Consider the following 21,793-nt stretch of genomic DNA (forward strand, 5'->3'; position numbering starts at 1 on the left):
TAGGCTTCAACTTTTCTTTCTCGACCGAGAATGTCTGTTGGAACAGCAAACTCACTCGTGCATCAGATCCTAAAGTGGACGTCGTCGGACGACCAAGTCAGTACGAATTTCTGTTCCAAAACTCTTTGACGAATGTGTAACGTCATTGTGATCATTTTGTTTGAATTCATCGCATCAACTACTTATATAACCCTCTCATTTATTATGTAATAGCCCATAGATCTCTCCAACTTCGCCCATGCTAGTGATACCACCGGCTCACAACATCGCTCTCCTCGATAGTAAATGCCGCTCTAGTCTGTCGCGTAGCAAGGCGCTTAGCCACCTCATTCGCTTCGTTCAAGCTTACCAGCTTCCGTTTACGCGACTGGGTGCCGGCTCGTTCGCAGGCAATTCTATATATTGCTTGCCGCTCACTCTCTGGCCTATCCGGGTACCCAGGAAGGTATGACTCGGGTTTCTGGTACAAAAGACATGCACTCCGCGTGTGTTCCGGCTCGTACTGCCCTCTGTCGGATAGGATTTGTGGCGGATTGGACGTGGCTTCGAAGACCCAATTGTCGGTAGCCAGTTCCAGGGGTGTGCTACCGGTGGCATTCTCGCGGTGGAGAAGATCAGGACGGCATTCGATCATAGCCTCGAATATCCTGGGGCATTGGTGCTTGACGGCTTCATGAACGGGGGTGTTTCCTGTACCGTCAAACATATCTAAATGCTTTTGGCTCGTTGACTGGGCAAACTCGAGGAAACAGCGGATAATGGCCAGCTGGTCTTCTGTCTCTTGTCCACGGTCGGACCCCCATCCGCTTGATGCCCTTGACCATGCCTGATAACTCTTATGCATCCAACGAGCAAGTGGCGTCAATGATCCCGGGTCATCGGAGGACCGCTCCGTCAGCAACGATGGGACTAACCGGGGATCGAGCAGGGAGAGAAGCCTCTCTACATTGCCTGGCTCTTCTCGAGCATTACCATTGATATCACATAGCATTAAGTGAACCAAGTTGTTGCCTTGACGATCACGAATTGTCTGATTGGCGCCGGCCCTGATAAGAATATTGGCGAACTCTGAGTTGCCGAGGGAGAATGCAAGCGCCAAGGGCGTATGCCCTGCAGCCGATTTAGTCTCCATAAACTGCGGAAGGCGCTTGGCAAGGCTTTCAACTAGCTGGCATGATTCCGGTGTAGGTTTTGAGAGCACGGCACAATGCAGAAGATTGTTGTCTGTCGTGTCCAAGTCAGCAAAAAAGTTCTAGAACATCGTGCTAGCACTCACTCTTGCCCTGAAGCCAGTTCAGCACGAGCCTCTCCAGGTCTTCGACCGACTGTGATAAGAGCTTCAATTTGTCCACCTGCTCATTTGTTTTTATAAACTCAACGTATGCTCTGGCCGAGTCTGGGCTGAGAAACCATTCCACACTGGCCATTGACCCTGAATGCGCCGCTGTGAGCAAAGGCGTCTCTTGTTCTTCCGGCGATACGGGCAATCCTCTTCCTGCAGCGGCCCAATCCGCCCTTTTCTTTCCACGTATAGTCAACCCTTGATAATATTTCGGTTTCTCCTTAACGTCGACGCCACACTTCTGAAGCAGATTGTCGACAGGAAGGCCTGTGCCAGTATACTTGATAATCGCCTCAAGGCAGCCCAAATAGCCCTTTCTGATTGCAATCGGAAAAGCACTGGCGCCGAAATTATGAACCCCGGGTTCGACCGTCTGGTCCCTTTCAGTAAGCTCTCGTCCCAGTTGAAGCAGAAAGACCAGTAGGTCCACATTGTTCTGTCCCACCGCGTATTGTACCAGATCGATATAATTCTCTGTCTTGGACTCTTTGTCAAGGAACTTGTGTGCTGGGCAGTACCGGGAGAATATTTGAAGAGGCGATATGCAACATTCCACTTGCGTGGCTACCTCTCCTATGTTCTCAATGGTGAACCTGTCATCAACAATCTCCCTATATATGCAATCCTCTTCACCGTCATGGAGAGCATCGATGTCCATCTCAAATCTTTCACGAGCATCAGAATCCTCACGTTTGAATTGGGCTTGCACTATCTCAAGGATAGCCTTTGCCACATTGAGGTGTCCACGAAGTACCGCAATGGAAAATGGCGAGAAATTGTCCTTGTCCCACACAGCAATCTGCAATGGACTCGGTTGGATTTCATTATCAGATGTAACTAGCGTGAGCGCCTTGATAGTATTAAGGTCGCCACGCCAAGCAGCCTCGAAACTGCTTAAAGTTAGTGACCTAAAAGCGGTTTCCATGGGCTTTCCTGTGGAAGATAATACTCACAGGTCAAAATATCTCTGCTTCTTTTCATCGGTAAGGTCTGGTACGCAGAAGTTTGTTTCGACCTTGAAAGGCTCCGGTTCCTGATGCTTAGAGTCAGAGTCGCTCTTGCCTCCTGTCTTTCTCCTCTTCCAGGGCTTTTCAAAGTCTGGATAGATCTCGTAGAAAGGCTTTGCACCCTTTTCCACCAATACCTGTTCCAGTGTCTTATAGGCGTCTAGAGTGGCTCGAGCTTCCAAGGTCTTCTCTTTCACACCTTCGCGCCTATTATTGGCATCGACTGCCGAATTATACCTTTCCTGATCCTTTTCATACTGTGCCTTTGCTTTGCGGACTGCCCTTTCTACAGTCCAACGATGGTATGTATCAGGTTGTAGCCCATTTAGACAGTGATCAGGTTTCACTAGTTGGCAGGGAGGCGAGACGCCTAACTTCTCGCCATGGTAGTTGCCCAATGATCTGATTTTGTCTCGGACACAATCGAGTAAAGACTTTCCCACGTTATAGTTTCGCATATACTCGCTGTCCAGTACTCTATACCCATCAGGTGTGAGAGTATTTGGGTCGACGCCATCGCTGCGGAGCAGCCTGTCAGCAATTACCGGTAGATCTTTCTGGACTGCGAGGATGATAGGTTGGGTAAAGTCATGCCGAAAGATAGTTTTGTTCCTTTCAGATGAGTTTGATTTGATCGCTCCATAAATAGCCTGACCGGGATTCACGAATGACTCAAAGTCAATCTGAGGCGTTGCGCCAGCTTCAATAAGCTTGTTTGCAGCATTGTCATTTCTCAAAGTAAGGGCTAACGTGAGTGTAGAGTGAGGCTTGACATTCCAGGGATTAGAAAAGGAGGAGAGGAAATTCATCGCTTTCGCTGTTGCCGAACGATTCTGATGGAAATAGGTTTGGAGGATTTCAGAGGAATCGGTGAAATCACAAGCAACGGCGTAGTGCAGTGGAGTGACACTGTTCATATCTGCCTGTGTTGGAAGTGCCCCAAGCTGCAGTAGCTTCTGTGTCATTGCGATTGACTTTTCGATAGGCAGCCGAAGAGCCAGGACAAGGCACAAGATGGCCGCTCGCGCCCTATCTTGATAAGGATAGAGCAGCTTGACCGGAAGCGCCAAATCAGCTCCAAACGAGGTAACCAGCTCCTGGACCACCTCAACGTGACCATGTAGAATGGCAAGATGAAGCGCTGAAGTGGGAACATCCCAGGCGACTACATTGATGTCATATATATCCGGTTCTTGCTCGTTTTCAGCCATGGCCAAATCCATGCCATCCATTTTATCAGCCTCTTTCCTGACATGAACGAACGATTCGGAATCGACGCTTTCGCTTTCACTAGTGTCGGGCTCCTGCTGACACTCATCGCTACCCTCATCCGGCCGCTTTTCGAGCTGAGCCTGTTCTGTCTCGTTCCGCTTGCTCTTATGCAAGAGTACTCTGACCATCTCGAGATCGCCTCGACCAGCAGCCAAATGCAGGGCTGTGCGGCCATCGGCCAGACGGGAAATCATTCTTGCGCCATGGTCGAGAAGGCATTGCACGATGTCGCTTGTGGAGGTCAAGCAAGCCAATTGCAATGGAGTCCTTCCAGTATGGTCACGTTCGTTAGGGTTTATCTTTTCTTCTGTGAGACATGCCTTAACCCCTTCGATATCACATTCCACAATAGCATGGCACAGCCGCTCCGTGTTACCGATATAAGCCATTTCTTCCCCAAAGTCAGCCTTCTCAGTCTCTGCCAACGGGTAAGGGTGTACAAACCAGTCCAGTCGGTCTCTGTGATTGGGTTGAAACTACCAATCTCCTGACGACCTGGGTTGTCTCTGATGAAGGAGATTCTACCAGAAATATAGATTTTGCTTTCTTTCTCGGCGATTTCTTTTTCTTCAGGAGTGACCGGCTCTGGGCAACAACCACAGCAATCTCCGATGACATCCACGACATTGCCAAAGAACGCGGGATGTCGGTGCAGGTTAACTTCTCTGTCTTTGGGCTTGTTCCACTCTGCATTGAGCAAGAGGTCCTTCGTATAAACAAGCTTCTCGACTTTTCGAGCTTTGAATCTGGGCCCGTAAGGAATCGTCTTGCTCGGGGGTTAGCCTTCAAAATACGAGAATGAAGATCTCACAAGCTTACAAAGGTATGGTAGTCAGAAATCTCCTCTCCCTCTTCCCAGTCGGGGATCTCATCTACCCAGTCATCCTTGATGTTACCGGACTGCTTCCACCTATTAGACCTTGGGGCTGGTCGTCCACGTTCCCGTCGTCTCTGCTCTATATAAGACTCCCGGTCTGACGACTTTGGCAGTCTCTCCAGGACCAGCAGGCGCGCCAGGCCTACTGTCCTACTAAAGTTCCGCTCGAAAATTGTCTATGGACGGCATTAGCTCTCTTGGTTCTAAGAGATATAGAAAACAGAAATACTGACCGGATCTATTTGGGACCTATCCAGCTGCGGCCAGTATATTTCGAACCCACGATGAGAGTACTTTGAGAGGCGGTTCTCATAAGAAGGCGAGCGCCTAGACAAATCAATCGTATTGATTTGGTTTATATATGAAGCCAAAGCACGTGGGGAGACAAAGACTTGCTTCCCATCGAAAGCAGCACAGGAACAATCGACATCAAACCCAGTCAATATCTCAGAGATGGATTTGTATATGCGAAGCACTATCTGCACATGGCGTGTGGGATATTGTGAAACGATGGTAATGGCGTTTTTTGTCCGAACTGTGGTTGTTTCGTAAAGAATCGCGTTCTTGACCTTATCCTCAATCTGCTTGATTTTCTCAATTGCCTGCGCTTCGTCTAAGCCGTAGAGAAACAGATCCACATCCGAGGCCGGCGCGACCTTTTCGTGATAGTACTCTCGCAATGACCGCTTCGAATCCCGATACTTTTCGGGAACGGGGAGCAGGCAAGTGACTACTGCACTTCCTGCGACCACGACATTGCTCCAGTCCATGTCGCTCAATGCACCCTCGGAGAAGACGTTAAAGTTCTTTCGGAACTCATCTAAGGTTGACACCACTGCCGGTGAGCCATTGGGACGCCGACTTTCTTCCTTCAAGGGCATGATATACTGTTCCTTAGTCATAGAGGACTCCGAAGATATGTCTCGGGCCCGTACACGGACGTCCGAACTGCCGTTGGAGTCGTAGAGAGGCACGATGTTGAGGTGATTATCTTGCAGGGCTGCGTGGGTGGCCTCTTGGGCAAACAATTTGCGTGCCACCGCATCGTAGTCATTGTATGGTGCGATGATCTGCTCGAGAGGAGTGTTTGGATGACTTTGGATCCAGCTCGGCAGGTCCCGATGTTTTGCGGGCAGTATCGGCAGGGTAAAGGTAGCCGCCATGTCTGTGATAAATCTATAAATCGGTTTATGAAATTGAACGGCAGCGACACAAAAGCAAATTGGAGACCAAAAATATATAGCTGGGACAATAACAGAAGAATTTCTGTGCCAGATAGAGCCTTCTGAAAGATAGTCTCTCCATCAGAGGAGAGTCCATCAGTATTTAACTTTGTTTAGCAGTCGCAAAGTAGCTTCCTGGAACGGCAAAGCGTAGGCCCCCGGGGGCAGAAACGTCCACCGCCCGCAGGCACGGGACCCACTGCCAGGCTTCGATCAGGCCCCCGGTGGATGCCTGGGGCGCTAGAATCTTTCCTTTGGACCCTGAGTCGCCCATAACGCGATCCAGTCCCCGCTCCCTCGCCGATCAGGGGATTGCAGACTGATTGCAGTTACCTGCACAAGTTGGATGTTACCTAAAACTATTCAAGTCAGGGGGATCCCAGACTCATCTATATTATTGAATTGCGCACACTATACTTGAAAGTATATTAATAGGACAGCAGTGGATAACTGACTGCTTGGGTACCGTCCTGCTGAATATACTTTGCCAACACGAGGACAGTATGTCGGAATCACTGTTAGTGTGGCTCGGCATACATACTTTTCCGCACAGCTGACACGGACTGTACACGGGAAATTCGATGAAAACCCGTCTCTAGCAGCGTGAAACTGTTTGCTTCCTACCAATAGGCAGTATGACATCTCATTGCGAAGAATAAGTTAGCTATCGATTTGGAGTATTCTTGATTCCAAAAGACCTCTATCTCAAGAGCAAGAATTGACCATCATGATGAGAGGCCTAGCCGTGGCTCAACAGCGTAGGTTGCTGGTAGGAGCGGGGCGTTTCTGCTCCACACGTCTCGGAGAAGTGTTTTGAACGAGACAGTTGGCTGATATTAATCTCACTTCAGGTAAAGAACTCAAGAGTTCCAGGGTACTAATGGTAGAGAGGTGTTAACGCCATTGCCATGTTTCTAGCTGTCAATAAGCCCGACCTAGACTATCCGTGTGACGCAACAGAACCTTTTTTGAAAACTATAATGGAGGTGGACCTCAGTACTGGCGAAAGGCCAAATGTGAATCGGATTCGTATCCGACAGGAGTGTGGACATACTTCAACTACATCATTCACATTACATCATTGTACCTGTGACTCGTACCTGATTGAGTACATCGCCTAGCTCAGGCCTCTCATTCAATTGATGTCACGCCGTGATCGGCAGTCATCTGCGCGGGAAGTTTGGTAAAGTACCCAGTCGTAGTAACAGCGTAGGTCTTAGCTTTATAAGGAAAGCAGTGACATCCCGATAAGCCCTATGTCTGGTTACTATATCCTGTCTGAAGCTTCGCAAACCGGTTAAGGTCAATGGCCATTCGTAGTCTAATAGGACAAACCACGAGTGTAGAATTGGTTGACATGCGGGCTCGATCCTTGGTTCAGACATGGATAGGCTTTATACTAGGATATATATATATAAGATAATCTTGTCTTTAAGCGTATCTCACGGCCATAGTTATCTTCCAACTGCAGTCACTGCTAGCACCATGTCGAAAGCAGAAAGAAAACATCCGTATGCTCTTGTCGAATTCTAGGCAGACCTGCAGCAAGCTAAACATAGTCAACCAGATACCTAACAGGAAACTTCGCCCCCATTAGCATCCGACTTACCTCCAAACCCTGCTACTTCGAGGGTACTATTCCCGAGGAGTTCCTGGGCGGCCAATATGTCCGAAATGGCACCAACCCTATCCAGCGCGACAACCCGCGCGGCTTCCATTGGTTTGATGGCGATGGAATGCTCACGGGTGTATATTTCAAGCGCTTCTCCGGACCAGCCCATGTGCAACCCGTCTTTACCAATGAGTATGTCCTAACGGACATACATTGCGCAACCATGCGAGACCGCCGCCTCTACCCCATAATGCCTAGCGTTAAGGCGCTAACTAATCCCGTCTCGTCTACAATACGAATCATGTATGAAATATTGCGAAGTATGGCCTTGATCTTTGCGTCGATTTGTGGTCTGATTGCCCGGCCAATCAAGAGGGTGAGTAGTGCGAATACCAGCATTTTTCATCATGATGGTCGTGTCATGGCAACCAACGAGGTTGGGCCTCCCATGCGTGTGTTTCTACCACTGCTGAAAACAGTGGGCTGGTTTACTGGGAATATGGCCGAGGGCGAACCTGTTGGCACTGATGCTTGCAAGGAGGGGTTTGGCAGCCCAGGGATGGAGGGAGCTATGAAGGAAATGACAACAGCTCATGTGAGTTCACCGAAGGGCGAGATGCATAATTGCCATTATTATACTGCAATGTCTCGGTGCTAATTGGTCGCAATGTACAGCCCCGTGTTGACCCCCAGACTGGGGAATTGCTTCTCTTCCACTCGACATTCATCCCGCCGTTTGTGAACTACTCCATCATACCTGCTAGGACCACCGTGACACCGGAGTTTCGTCTCAATCGAACCGTGCCTGGTCTTGTCTCAGGGAAGATGATGCATGACTTTGGAGTATCCCACCGACATACCATTATTATCGACCTGCCTCTCGAGCTCGATCTGTCTAATATAGTACATGGAAAGCCGGTTGTTGAATACAACCCACGGGGCCAAACGAGGCTTGGGGTATTTCCTCGACATGTACCTGAGCTCATTCGATGGTTTACGACAGACCCCTGTGTGGTAATGCATACAGTCAACACTTGGGATGATATCACACCTGGTGGAACATGGGTGAATATGCTGCTTTGTCGCATGAACAGCGTTGCGCCGTTCTACCATATGGGTAATATAGCTGCCCCAGACGCTTTGAAGCAGCCCGATCCTCAATGCCGCCTTTATTACTACGAGTTTCCACCTAGCCATGAAGGCACAACGTCGATATCCCAGCAGTGGGCACTATCAGCCATTCCTTTCGAGTTTCCATGTGTGCCCAAGCACCTGGAGATGGACCCAACAAGATATGTCTACGGATGCTCTATGAGGAAGGGTAATTTCGCCGCCACTCATATCAGCGCCTTCAAGATTGACTGTCTTGTCAAAGTGGACGTGGAACATCTTCTCTCACAGGGTAAGACCGAGCGTCTGTCTCCAGTGGATGGCTGCGTGGATGAGCGCTCCATTGATGAGGTCCTCGCTTCGGACAACCCCGACGATCCTATCAAGGTGTTTGCCTTTCCCAAGGGGTGGTATGCCCAGGAGTGTTCGTTTGTACCGCGGAAAGATGGAAAGCATGAAGATGATGGTTGGCTCGTTACATATGTATTTGATGAGTCGCAACTGGATGAGAATGGCGAAGCCCCACCGAACGCGCGCAGTGAGCTTTGGGTCATCGATGCTGTTGGTATGAGAGAGGTGGTCTGCCGAGTAGTCTTGCCACAACGCGTACCATATGGGATGCACGGGAATTGGTTCCCGGAGGAGCAGATCGTAAATCAGCGAGACGTGGAAACATTTCGCCACGAGTACTAGTTAGTCAAAGGATGTTTGGGCAGTCAGTCAAGACGCCCTACTCATCTCAGTAGTTGGTATATATATAGTAACTTCGCATCTGGTACTTCTCAATCTTCCAAGGAGTCGATAGGCTAAACTACATTGTTCTTTCTCAACGTAATTATCACACTCGCGGTGGAGCAAGCGATATTTCCTCGTCACTCTTACTTACCAATAGTGCTAACATTAGCTTTCTTTCTAAGAAGTGGAATCGATATCGTCCGATTCAACATATGAAAACGAAGGCTATGTTGCTGTTAAAGTGATCGACGAACCAACTACGAAATTAGTCGATGGCCATGTCCAAACTAGTCGCTTAATTCCATATCATGTGTTCAAGGCAGATAAAAGAATAGATTAAGTCTGAGTAACCCCAGAGTAAATATCGTCTGCTTGTCCCGGCTCGGTGATTGGCTTCATGCCGTTGCGGGGGTGGTACTGTCGTTAGCGCCGTGCTCGTCAGCTGCCTTCTCTTCGGTGTGATTCTCCCCGACGCTGAGATTGGAGCTTTCTTATACTTCTCCTGCCATCTTGCTATCTGTCAGTAATCACTTCTCAGAATACAGGGGGCGATGCTGGCATATCAGATATCATTCGTGCTGTGCTTAGTGGACAATGCTTCCATGGCGCTTCACTGTCAGTGACCGATAGATTGTTAATTCAGTGAAATTTAGCTGGCTATGTGATGACTTCCAGCTGAAGCCCAGGCAATGAAATACAACAGCTATGGTACGTATCCATATTTGCACAGTAATTCCTCTCTGCTTACAACTCTCTCCAAAAGCACAGGACCAATTTCCCCCTACCACTAGACTGCGGCAATGAGTCCTGTGGCTAATCCACCCTACCCTCAAATATTCGAAGATAAGACAACAGTTACTCGAGAACATATAAGACCTGGTCCACTGGTACTATCAGATAATGTGGATAAACAGGGTACTGCAGTGAGCGCCTGGACGTATTGTGCGGAAGCCCACATGCTCTTTAACTAGTCCCTATCAATCATTGATGCTATGGGCTCTCTAGGATGTCGTTACCCGCAACAACTGACTCAATTCTACCCATACCGGCAATCCCTGCACAATGCGGGCACTAGGTTAGGTCATCTGAGGATATAGATGGTTCCGCTCGATACACCTCGACTAGTTTACTCGAGATACTAAGCTCATGCTACAGGCGACTCAACAGATTATTCCTTGATCTAAAAGCCCTGCATGCATGGAGAACCATGAGCAATGAATCCCAAACACTTCATGGATTACTTTGCTCATGATCATGATACCTCTGAGAATATAAGCCCTGCAGGAGACAAAGACGACGTCTCGTGAAACCGAACAGGAATACACGCGATGGTCCTATCGTACATGAAGCCCATACTCTTGCCAGAGTTATTTTTCAGAAGGTAATGTAACAAGCGGCTAGGATACACTTGAGTCCGCGTAGATGCTCTCTGTTCAATCTGAAGACAAGAAAGTCCCATACCGAGCAACATGTTGACGATCCACCCACCACCATTAGTATTTTGACAATACCCCATTATCTTGTCAATCACATATAACCCTTACAAAGACCAGAAACATGAAGCTGGAGAATCCTAGTCCCCATGATGGAATCATGTTCATTGCATTCGGCCGAGATGACTGACTGTTCTTCGGGTCGGGCGGGAAGCATCCAGTCGCCGACTGACTCACAGGAGTCGCCGATTACCATGCAAATTGACATCCAGACATTAAAGGATGAATTCAATATAATAAGAGAAATTTTTTTTTTCTGTAATCCTTGAATCTACAAATAGCAATTTCAACACTGCCAGTACAAATCACAGCAGCTGTGTAGTCCAACCCAGCCGCAGCCTGAGGAGCTCAAGGCAATATCCAAGACTCGGGCCAACAACATAATGACCGGACAAAATACTAATAACCCGTGCGAAGTCACCAAGCATGATACGGGTTGGCGAAGAGTAGTTCGTCATTTCACGCCGTCGTATGCAACCCTTGATCTCATTCCAAGTGCAATTGAATCTAACATGCATGTCTGGACAGTTGGTTTTCGGTTACCATGGGCACGGGCATCGTGTCTATTCTACTCAACACCCTCCCTTACAATGGCCAGTGGCTATACTGGATTTCAGTCGTCTCATTTGCCTTCAATGTCCTTCTTTTCACCATAGGGTGTATCATCACCTTCCTTCGCTATACCCTATATCCGGAGATCTTCTTCGCCATGATCAAGCATCCAGTCCAGTCCATGTTCATAGGAACGTTCCCTATGGGATTCGCGACTATCATCAATATGTTCTGCTTTGTCTGTGTTCCAGCCTGGGGTGACTGGACGCGGAACTTTGCCTGGGGTTTATGGATCTTTGATGCGATCTTTTCGGTCATCACTGCTCTCTCCCTACCCTTCTTACTGTGCGTCTGGCCCTGCGCAGACTATGAAGCAATCATGAGCTTGACTAACATGACTGCAGAATGGCCCATGGAACCGAAATGCAACTCTCGTCCATGACAGCCGTATGGCTCCTCCCTATCGTCAGCTGCATTGTCGCAGCTTCATCAGGGGCCATCGTAGCGGATGTGCTCCCCAATCCACAGCACGCTCTCTGGACCGTGCTCGTGAGCTACGTCCTCTGGGGCATCGGATTACCCCTGGCGCTGATGGTGATGGTGATTTACCTACAGCGACTGACCCTGCACAAATTACCTCCTAAAGCGGTGATCGTGAGCGTGTTCCTCCCCCTGGGACCCCTTGGTCAGGGCGGCTTCGGGTGAGTCTATACATCCCATCCCTATATGACCATCGCATACTGAGTAGTATATTACTAGAATAATGAAACTGGGCCAAGCGGCGCAGGAAATCTTTCCGAAGACACGGACCCTCGAAGCAGCATCCGGTCCGATCTTCTATACCCTGGGGTTCATGGTCGCTCTGATTCTCTGGTCCTTTGGCCTGGTCTGGCTATTCTTTGCCTTGGCATCTATTGCGAGGAGTAAGAGCTTCCCGTTCAATATTGGATGGTGGGGTTTCACTTTCCCCTTGGGAGTGTACGCCACGAGCACGTGCCAGATGGGCAAGGAGCTGCCGTCGGAGTTCTTCCGGGTGTTAGGAACGGTAAGTTTGACGTTCTTAGTTTTCCTCACCTTTCGCGATGTTGATATATGACAGATTCTCTCACTTTGCGTGGTGGTCTTATGGATTGTGGTGAGTATTGGGACATTGCGGGGAGTGGTGTCAGGCCGGTTGTTCTTTGCGCCGTGTTTGGGGGATTTAAAGGCACGGGAAGACGAGAATAGAGATGGCACAAAGGCAGCTTGAGTTGAAGAAAGGGTTTAGTTACTTGAGGGCTCGAAGGAGAAAAGTTCCAGAATGGATGTAATTTTAATTGTTTCAGACTTGCACATCTTCTGAACACGGGGAAACTATAATGGTGCCATAATAGGTAGATCCAGGAAGGGAAACAAAAATTGGGATCATGGATGTATGGGCTGAATCGGACGTATAGTAGATGTTGTGAGATACCACTGCTCTTTGGATTAAGCTAGTAAATCAGAGCACCCTGGGGAGGAGCTGTCTGGAGACACTCGAGAGGGTGTGAAACGTCACAGAGGAAGCATCAAAAATGCAACAGCAACCCAGATCTATCCGGAATCTTCGACTAAAAGTAAGCTTAAACATTAAGGGCAAATTATCATAGGTGGAATGCGGATTTTAGCTGTCGATGATGGGGGTTTTAAATTTTCGTTTTTTTATTTTCGTGTTATTATTTTCCCTTTTGATTTTTCATTTTGTGGTGGGAAGGGGGTGGTGGAGGGGCGAGGAATTTTGGGTTATCTTAATTTTTTATTTTTACTTACTTTATTCGGCCCTGAATAGCATGGTTTTTTATTATTATGGGTAAACTTTTTTTAATTCTTTAATTATGATTTTTTTAATTTTCTTTTTAGTCTTCCACCCACACCCCCTCATTAAGTTACTTTGGTTTAGTTACGTAGGACTTGACTACCCTTTAGTGCAGAAATGTCAGGTACCCTGTGCTCTGTTTGTCCACCCGAATTCGATCTTTCTTTTTGAAAATAGGATACTCAAGAGTCTTTCTCCATTCCCTCTATCTATCGAGTCAGTTAGTTGCTGACTGGAAAGCTGTTTCTCTGCTGCATCACTAAGCAGTCGCCATGAGTGCCCGATGGGTGCCTTCCACACAAAAAATAATGAACCCCGCCCGACCAGCCTGCTTGCGCACTGTGAGTGGCCAGCTGGCCGAGAAGTCACGTGTGCGCTCCCGGGGGGCAGAAAATAAAATCCAAAATTCGAAAATCCAAAAAGCCCAAAGCAAAAAATTAAAAAAATCGAAAATAAAAAATAAAAAATAATAATAACGAAAAAAGGAACGGAGTCCATCAAGATCCCAAACAAATCATCACGCGCGACCATCTCACGACTTCAGGATCCATCCAGGCATCGCTTCCTGAGTGGTTTGAGGTCTCTTTTCCCAGCATTCACGGTCTTCTTTGCTCCTGTTTTCCTGGTCAACCTTGCATTGCCTGTCGGGCGCCCCCTCTAGCTGTCCCCCTGGGAATTTCGCCTCTCCCAACAATTGCGCTTTTGGTCGCTGTGGGTCCGCCGTATTACTCCCTCAGTCAGCAAAATTCAGTAAGTGTGGTGTGTGTTGATACCTCAGGCCGCACAAACTAGGCACCGAATCCCGCATTTTTGTCCCGTCTTGTCAGTCACGCTTTTTTTCTGATTCCGCTTTGGGGTGGGAATCCGACTCATTTTATTATTATTATTATTTCGTGTTATCCACCGCCGCAAAATCACAGCAGCAAAGCACAGCAGCAGCAGCAATAGCAAAGCAGCCGGTCGCACGGCTCTTCTTCAGTTTCAGAAATACGCGCCTCAGTGCGCGTCTTTTTCTGACTGCTGCTGCTCTTTGCACTGGAATTGGTGTTCCCTGCCTCGCTCTTTCTCTCTTTCTCACCCCCCAAGAGGAAGCGTGTCGTTCGTTTGGTGCAGACGCGGTGGCGGTCACATGCCCGCTATCTGAGTGTCCCTGACAATCAATCCATCTTCATCAGGGAAAACAAGGCAAAAAAATAATAAAAATAATAAAGGCCATTGAAAATACCCACCACGTCAGCCATTGAGTGATTTTCTTTTCACTTTCATCCTCGTCCCGTCAAGATGATGGGCTATAATGGGCATTCGTTTCATCAACAACGCCCGCCCCAGCAAAATGCTCATCCGCAGCACCAACAGCAGCACCATCTGCAGTCCCCGTCCATGACTGCCGCGGCTGCTGCTCATCCCCATCATGCTCCCGGTATGGCCAGTAATGGCGCCCTATTCCGGGGTCAATCGCAGGTGGAATTGGCGGCTCAGTCCCCAGATCTCCGCAAAATGACCCCATCCTCCACAGGCCCTGTAGTCGGCCTCCCCACGGGCGGCCATTATAGTCCGTTCTCCGGACATTACCCGCCACAGGGCTCGTCCGATCTGCTGTCTCGCAATGCCGACTCCGTTGGCCAGCTGAAAGATCCCTATCTATCCTTGCAAAGCCTGCAACGGAATATGAACCCCATGGCCAATTTCCGTACTCATCCCACGATGAATGCGCAGGCTGCCATGTCCCCGCATGCGCATGCGATGGGTCTTGCTTCTCCCCAGCAGTCTTTTGACCGACTGCAACAGCAACATCTTCAGCATCGACAGACGCCGCACACGCATCCCACGACGCAAACCTCTGCTGCGGCATCGCCGATGCTGACCACCGCCCAGCCTCAGCATGCCTTCCCTCAGTCCGCGTATCAACAGACACAACAAGCGTCGCCGTACCAGCATGCGCAGCAGCAATCCCCTTACCAGCAAGCTCAAGCATCGCCGTATCAAGCGCAGCAGGCCCAGTATCCGCAGGCCCAATATCCGCAGGCCCAGCATCAGGCTTCTCCCTATCAGGCTCAGGCTCAGCAGTCTCCTTACCAGCAACATGCCCATCAGACGTATCAGCAGCAGCAGGCCCAGCAAGCTCAGCAGCAGGCACAGCAACAAGCTCAGCAGAAAGCTCAGCAGGCTCAACAACAAGCCCAGCAACAGGCCCAGCAGAAAGCTCAGCAAGCCCAGCAGCAGGCTCAGCAACAGGCGCAACAACAGGCTCAGCAGCAAGCTCAACAGCAAGCACAGCAAAAGGCCCAGCAGCAGGCTCAGCAACAGGCGCAGCAACAGGCTCAACAGCAGGCTCAGCAACAGGCGCAACAGCAGGCTCAGCAGCAAGCAGCACAGCAGACCCAACAACCCGCTCATACTCAGGCCCAGCAGCAGCAAGCCCAGCAAACATACCAGCAACAACAGTCAAGGTTCCAGCAGCAGCAGGCTCAACGGTCGCCATACCAGCCTCAACCACAGCAGCTTCAGTTCCATCATGCATATCAGCGCCAATATCAACAGCCACAAGCGCAAACACAGGTACAAGCTCAACAGCCGCAGCCGCAGTCGCAGCAACAACAGCACCCCATTCTGCAGCAACATCCCCAGCAACAGCACCATCATGCCTTGCACCAGTCCCAAGCACAGCAGCATCCTTCTCTGTTGCAACAACATCAAGTACAGCAGCAGCAACCATCGCCTGCACAGGCAAAGGCACAACTTCAGCAGCAGTATCAACCACATGCTTCTGCGTCCGCTAGCATGTCTGGACCTGAGCTCCTTGCTCCAGCACAGGAGAAGCCTGAGAGTACTGGAACCAAGCAACGCAAGAAGCAGTCTAAGCCTTCTGCGTCCCCGGCTACGCCCGCTACACAGGCTACACAGGTCAATGGGCAAGCTCAAGCTGGATATCCGGCTCCTACTCCGGTCTCTGCTGCGGGCCCTACTCCCGCTCCCGCTCCAGTATCTGGTGTTGGTTCAGGCCCCACTTTCACTCCTGCTGGTACATCTAGTGCAGTCCAGGGACCTGCCACCGCAGGGGCTGCTCCTACAGCTGGCGCTGCTCCAACAAATACTGCCACGCCAACGCCGAAAAAGAGAGGCCGTCCAAGGAAGCCCGTTGTGCCAGGCGAAGAAAAGAAACCCAGGCCGAAAAAGCCAAAGAAGGCCCAGACGGTGACAACAACAGCACCCGATGGCACAACGATGGTGGTTCCAGCCCCCACAACTAATGCTGATGGTACACCTGCAGTTGCAGCTCCCGCTCCTGCGCCCGCACCACCACCGCAACCGATTTTCGGTCCGGACGGGAATCCTATTCCCCAAAAGCGTCGTCGCGGGCGGCCTCGCAAGTCAGAACAAGGCAACGTGCCTCCCAAGCCTAGACCGCCAAAGAAGCCTTCGTCCAAGCCGGGCACTGGTCGGCCCCGTGGACGGCCACGCAAGGCTGATGTTGAAGCACGAAAGGCTGCTGAAGCGGCGGCGGCCGCCGCTGCTGCAGGTGGACAGCCTCAGGCTGATCAAAATCAAGCTGGAGCCCAGAGCCAGGCGCTACAGCAGCCACAGCACTCACAGGTTCAACCCCAGTCTTCGGTACAATCACAGGCGCAAAATCAGCCCCAATCCAAGCCGCAACCGGCACAGCCTTCACAACCATACCAGTCATTCCATCAATTCCAAGTCACTCCGCAGCAGCCTCAACAGATGCACGGTCAAATGGCAGGCCAGTCTAAGACGCAGTCTCACACAAATCAGATGCATACGTCCAGCCAGGCCCAATTTCAGGCACTCCAACATCAGTTCCAAGCGCAACCTCAACCTCACACCAATACCCAGGCCAACCAGCAACAGCAGGCGCAACCGCAGTCGCAGTCCCGCTCCGGGCAAGCTGCGCAGCAGGCACAGGCACAAGCACAGCAGCCTAGACAAATGCAGGCTCAGAATCAAGCTCACACACCGGTTCAGCCTCAACCACGTCAAATACAAGCTCAGGCTCAGCCACAGCCTCAGGCCCGGTCAGTGCAGGCTCAACCCCAGCCCCAGGCTCAAGCGCAACCCCGTCAAATGCATCCTCAACCACAGACACAAGCGCAACAGCAGCCACAGCCACAGCCCCGTCAAATGGCAATCCCGGCCCAACCACATGCAGCAATGCATCACCAACTGCAGCCTCATCAGCTGCACGCCCAAGCGCAGGGTCATCCTCACCCTCATCATCCTCAGGCTCACCCCCATCCTCACGCCCAATTTCAGCTACATCCCCATCTCCATCCCCACGCACAACCGCAACATCCTGAGCCAATGACTCTGAATCCGCCGCAGAAGCGCGGTGCGCCTGTGGACGACGACCCGCGCAAGCGGGCCTTCATGATGCCCCAGCAGATGTGATTCTTAGCTGAATCATACTTGCCTGCCTAGCTGCTTTGTTTTACCCTCTAGATATCACGAAAACGCACTGATGCCGTTCATCCAATTTTGTTACTTCCATGGCTTACTGTTTAATTCCTGGCTTTACCACCATCATCAATCAACATTATCATCTTTGTGGATGTTCTTCTGGCGAGCCTCTCTCCTCTTATCTGCCGATCAGTTTATTGTCTTGTTTGTCAAATAGCTTGTGCGCGTGTTGTCGGTTCCATTTCCATCATGATGATCGAGTAACCCAATAACCCCAATTCAGTTAGTCATGTTATGTTAAGCCCTTGCATCAGTTTTATTTGTCTTTTGCAAATCGTTTGTGTTTTGTTACCTCGTTTATACTTTTCGATTAAGCCCCTTGCAAGTAAGTTAAGTACAGGTACATGAAATGAACTAAGTACGTACATTAAAATTGACTCCAATAGCCACTGTAGATAAAGTAGTAGATACTGTGCCCGGTTTGTTGCCTCAGTAGTTCAATAGAATTGCCTGTCGAGACATTCCCTGTGTCAGCCATCACCTGATCCTCCGCCACCGCCTATTTGGTCTCTGACTACGATCACAACTTACACTACCAACCACCCATCTCTTGTTTGCAACTTTCAGGGACACCATGATCGGAGATCATCTAGACAGCTAGTCTGAATCAAGTAGTCACTAAAGCACAGCTGCGGGTCTCGTCACCTGACAGTGGGGGCTGGATTGTAAGTGACTTGTCATCACCTAGCGCTCATTGTCTGTTTTTTGTATCATCGTCTGCATCTACAATGACATCGCTTGAAGTCGAGGGTCCAAACTCTGGCTCCCAAACTGAGACCAGCGGTAGCATTCAATGTACCTTTGGTAAGACTGTCATTCTCTAAGCCTGAAAATCATGTTCACTGTTTAACTCACCATAATAAGCTAAGCATAGCTGACAATGCATTTCATTAGATCAGCGTTCAAGCTCTCGAGACGAGAGAGTAACAAGGTTTCTAGGTCTGCTCAACACTTGTCCCTACGAGGACCGGAAAAACAGAAATGATAGACGAGTTCCGGGAACCTGCGAATGGTTCACAACGCATCCGAAATTCACCCATTGGCAACAGTGTCCAAGTCATGAACTCGCCGGTCTACTATGGGTCTCAGCTGATCCAGGTTGTGGCAAGTCAGTCTTAACAAAGTACCTGGTAGATGAGGTCCTTGTTGGCAATGAGCAGCAGACCGTGTGCTATTTCTTCTTTAAAGATGACTTCCCGGATCAAAGAAATGCAGTCAGTGCACTGTCAGCTATCTTACACCAAATCTTTCTTGCACAGCCGCAGCTTCTATCAGATGAAGACGTAAATAGAGTGCATAATCATGGAGCAAAGCTTCTCCAGTCATTTCACATCTTATGGGATTTACTCATGTCTGTGTCTGCTCAGGCAACGGTGGGAGAAATTATTTGCATTCTGGATGCATTGGATGAGTGCCGAGATCGGGATGAATTTATCGAAGCTGTCAACAAGTTTTACCAAGGACTCTACAAAGACCGGAAGTTGAAATTCTTGATGACAAGCAGACCATATCCTCACATAGAGCATCGATTTCGGGAGCTGGAAACCGAACTACCGATAATTCACCTAAGTGGGAATGGCGAGGAAGAGGTCCAGCAAGTTTCCCGTGCAATAGACCTTGTTATTAGCAAAAGAGTGAGCGACATTGGTGAACAGAGATCACTGGAAAAAGATGAATGCGATATTCTGGAACAGCAGCTGACTGCGGTTGAGAATCGAACATATTTATGGGTCAGTCTCGCCTTGGACGTACTCGAAAATATGCCGGATTTCACAAAGGGAAAGATCCGACAGGTGGTACAGCTTCTTCCTACAACTGTTGACAGTGCCTACGAGAGAATCCTGGATTGGAGCTCTAATAAGGAGAAAGCCAAAGTTCTTCTTCATATGATTACTGCTGCTGTACGCCCTTTCTCCTTGGAAGAGCTATCTATTGCCTGGGCAATACACAGCAATCCGGATGACACGACTCTCAGTTCTATAAGTGATGACATGAAACCAAAGGAGAGATTCAGAAAGACCTTGAGGGATCTGTGTGGACGTATTGTAGTTGTTCTAGATGAGAAGATTTGTCTTCTGCATCAAACTGCGAAGGAATATTTGGTCCAGAGCACCAAATCCACAGTGAATGATTGCACCTCTCGTGTCACAGGAAGGAAAGGTGCACTCATACCAGAAGAATCGAATAGAATCCTTGCGCACATATGCATCTCATGGCTACCAAGAATAACTGCTGCTCAACGGAATATCGAGCGAGGGGACTTCGATGAGTATTCCTCATGCCATTGGGTTACCCACTACCACCAAGCAAATGTACAAGATGGAAGCATACTGATCATGCGCGCGCAGTCAGTCTGTAACCCAAGCTCTGATGTGTATCCAGTATGGTCCAAGCTCTATAAATCTGAGGGAAACTATCTTCCTGGGGGTGATTCAAGCCTGCTCATCGCATCATTCTTAGGCCTAACTGGTGTGGTGAAGCTTCTGCTTGCATCAGACTCTAAAGATTCTGATCGCCAGCACCCACTGTCCCGGGCAAAGTCAACGATGAAGCATCTGCTTAGAACAAAAAGGATGAAAATAAACTCCAGGGATCCAGTGGAAGGCCTGACCCCGCTGTCCTGGGCAGCCAAGAATGGCCATAAGGAAGTAGTGAAGCTTCTGCTTGGAACAGGAAAGGTGAATGTTGACTGTAAGGATTCATATAACGCGACTCCTCTGTCATGGGCAGCTATGCATGGCCATGAGAAAGTTGTAAAACTTCTGCTTGACACAGGAAAGGTGGACGTTAACTATAAGGGTTCGGATGATCAGACTCCTCGGGAATGGGCGGCCATATATGGCCATGAGGAGGTTATAAAGCTTCTCGAAAATTACTAATACCTACCTTCTACGAAATAGATTTATGTTATATGAAGACTCTCAGTATTATACTGTTACTTGTGTTAAAGGCCAGTTATAGAGGGCAATTATGTCTCACTTGTACCTTCAAGACCTGGTTCATCATGTCCTTCTACTCGCTACCTTGGAATGCAATAAGGGGAATCGCCGTTGACTTCTCAGAAGTTTACGAACTGATAGATCTATGACAATACCTATAGACATTCAGGCAGATCTTGAACTGATTCCTTCTATTCTGAACATGCTCAGCACCATATCCAGCTCCGATCAAGGTTTCCCACAATGCATATATCATCTCCAAGATGGAATTCTCCGCACCATACTTAACCTATGATACAAAGTCTACTATTATCTATATGAATACTATATCAATAATTATAACTGACCTAAACATCACATCTTACAGTATATGCAATATCCACCAAACACGGTACATGTAAAAAATAAACCCCCTCTCCAATATAATCTCTAAGTAGCAGCTCCACCACCCTCAAACACAAACCCAAAAGAATACCCCCTATCAAACACCCATAAAGACCGTGACCTCAACTACCCCATCTCATCCCACCCCCGTCCCCGCCCCCAACTCCCATACTTGTTAATACTTATCCGAAACATACCATCTCCGATCTCCATCTCCATACCTCATTCATTAATGTCATATATGCCTCCAGTTATACTCGATTACCTAACCACCCTACTACACAATCACATGCCAGAATACCATGCCATACCATCCCAAATATAATAGAGTTCATCCCAGAAAAACTCTCATTCCACTGATTCATGTATCATACAATATGTACCTTGGACTACTACACCACATGTAGTCTAGTTTATAAATTCACATGTTTAGTCAAGGAATCTTGAATCGTTCTCATTTCTTGGTATTATTCTTGACTATGGTCTGTCTGTCTGTCTTAACTTGGCTTGCTTTTGGATGAGAGATTTTTACCATGTCAGAAACCTAGTGAGACACGTAGTCAAGAAACACACATTTTATAATCATTATAATAAACATTATCAATTTTGATCTACTTAATATAGATAGCTAGACATTAGTAATACATGTAATTTTTGCCAATTTAAACAGAACGAATCAACACATTATGAATCATATCATGTCACATCATCACAAGCATAAGAACTCTTAACTTAAAATGGAAATGGGCACGACGAACGACGACGACGACAAATAGGTGGTATCGTATCATCCTAGAAGCTCAGAATCAAGGTAAAGACCGCCGGGATGTGGGTATAAGCCCGAAGACGCCGTGCACAGGTCAAAGCTCAAGATTCAAAAAGTGCCAAAAGAAGAAGGGAAAGGGAAGGAAAAAGAAAAAGAAAAGAAAAAAAAAAA

The 21,793-nt window shown here is 48.7% G+C and overlaps 5 protein-coding genes across 5 annotated transcripts; 3 read left to right on the top strand and 2 right to left on the bottom strand.

The window, feature by feature from the left end:
• Nucleotides 1–172: 172 nt before the first annotated feature.
• Nucleotides 173–5,780, bottom strand: BO87DRAFT_462022 (ankyrin repeat protein). The gene is made up of 6 exons (XM_025629137.1): nt 4,732–5,780; nt 4,441–4,674; nt 4,066–4,387; nt 2,296–4,012; nt 1,277–2,232; nt 173–1,224 (listed from the first exon to the last, which is right to left on the bottom strand). The coding sequence occupies exons 1-6, from the start codon at nt 5,659–5,661 to the stop codon at nt 242–244; spliced, it is 5,142 nt and encodes a 1,713-aa protein (XP_025476156.1). The 5' UTR covers nt 5,662–5,780; the 3' UTR covers nt 173–241.
• A 1,413-nt stretch (nt 5,781–7,193) lies between these two features.
• Nucleotides 7,194–9,265, top strand: BO87DRAFT_444601 (carotenoid oxygenase family protein). The gene is made up of 3 exons (XM_025628136.1): nt 7,194–7,232; nt 7,289–7,928; nt 8,009–9,265. Exons 1-3 carry the CDS (start codon nt 7,207–7,209, stop codon nt 9,134–9,136), a joined length of 1,794 nt encoding a protein of 597 aa, XP_025476157.1. The 5' UTR covers nt 7,194–7,206; the 3' UTR covers nt 9,137–9,265.
• Nucleotides 9,266–10,911: 1,646 nt separating this feature from the next.
• On the top strand, nt 10,912–12,472 carry BO87DRAFT_409518 (TDT family transporter; the record flags this gene model as incomplete). Its single annotated transcript, XM_025626255.1, has 5 exons — nt 10,912–11,140; nt 11,200–11,568; nt 11,628–11,924; nt 11,983–12,268; nt 12,323–12,472. The coding sequence occupies exons 1-5, from the start codon at nt 11,055–11,057 to the stop codon at nt 12,470–12,472; spliced, it is 1,188 nt and encodes a 395-aa protein (XP_025476158.1). The 5' UTR covers nt 10,912–11,054.
• A 1,861-nt stretch (nt 12,473–14,333) lies between these two features.
• BO87DRAFT_400152 (uncharacterized protein) lies at nt 14,334–15,773 on the bottom strand (the record flags this gene model as incomplete). The annotated part of the gene is made up of 1 exon (XM_025625499.1): nt 14,334–15,773. One exon carries the CDS (start codon nt 15,771–15,773, stop codon nt 14,334–14,336), a length of 1,440 nt encoding a protein of 479 aa, XP_025476159.1.
• Nucleotides 15,774–18,082: 2,309 nt separating this feature from the next.
• Nucleotides 18,083–20,412, top strand: BO87DRAFT_366380 (sex-determining protein fem-1; the record flags this gene model as incomplete). Its single annotated transcript, XM_025621836.1, has 2 exons — nt 18,083–18,337; nt 18,428–20,412. The coding sequence occupies exons 1-2, from the start codon at nt 18,262–18,264 to the stop codon at nt 20,410–20,412; spliced, it is 2,061 nt and encodes a 686-aa protein (XP_025476160.1). The 5' UTR covers nt 18,083–18,261.
• Between the last annotated feature and the right edge of the window lie 1,381 nt (nt 20,413–21,793).

Source organism: Aspergillus neoniger, assembly GCF_003184625.1.
Source record: "Aspergillus neoniger CBS 115656 unplaced genomic scaffold BO87scaffold_34, whole genome shotgun sequence".
Classification (NCBI taxonomy): Eukaryota; Fungi; Ascomycota; class Eurotiomycetes; order Eurotiales; family Aspergillaceae; genus Aspergillus; species Aspergillus neoniger.

Coding starts and splice junctions, on each gene's coding strand:
- BO87DRAFT_462022 (XM_025629137.1), bottom strand. CDS start 5,661: ATGGCGGCTACCTTTACCCTGCCGATACTGCCCGCAAAACATCGGGAC. Junction 4,675..4,731: donor ATAGGTCCCAAATAGATCCG/GTCAGTATTTCT, acceptor TGCCGTCCATAG/ACAATTTTCGAGCGGAACTT. Junction 4,388..4,440: donor TTTCTGACTACCATACCTTT/GTAAGCTTGTGA, acceptor CCCCCGAGCAAG/ACGATTCCTTACGGGCCCAG.
- BO87DRAFT_444601 (XM_025628136.1), top strand. CDS start 7,207: ATGTCGAAAGCAGAAAGAAAACATCC. Junction 7,233..7,288: donor AAAGCAGAAAGAAAACATCC/GTATGCTCTTGT, acceptor ATAGTCAACCAG/ATACCTAACAGGAAACTTCG. Junction 7,929..8,008: donor AGGAAATGACAACAGCTCAT/GTGAGTTCACCG, acceptor CGCAATGTACAG/CCCCGTGTTGACCCCCAGAC.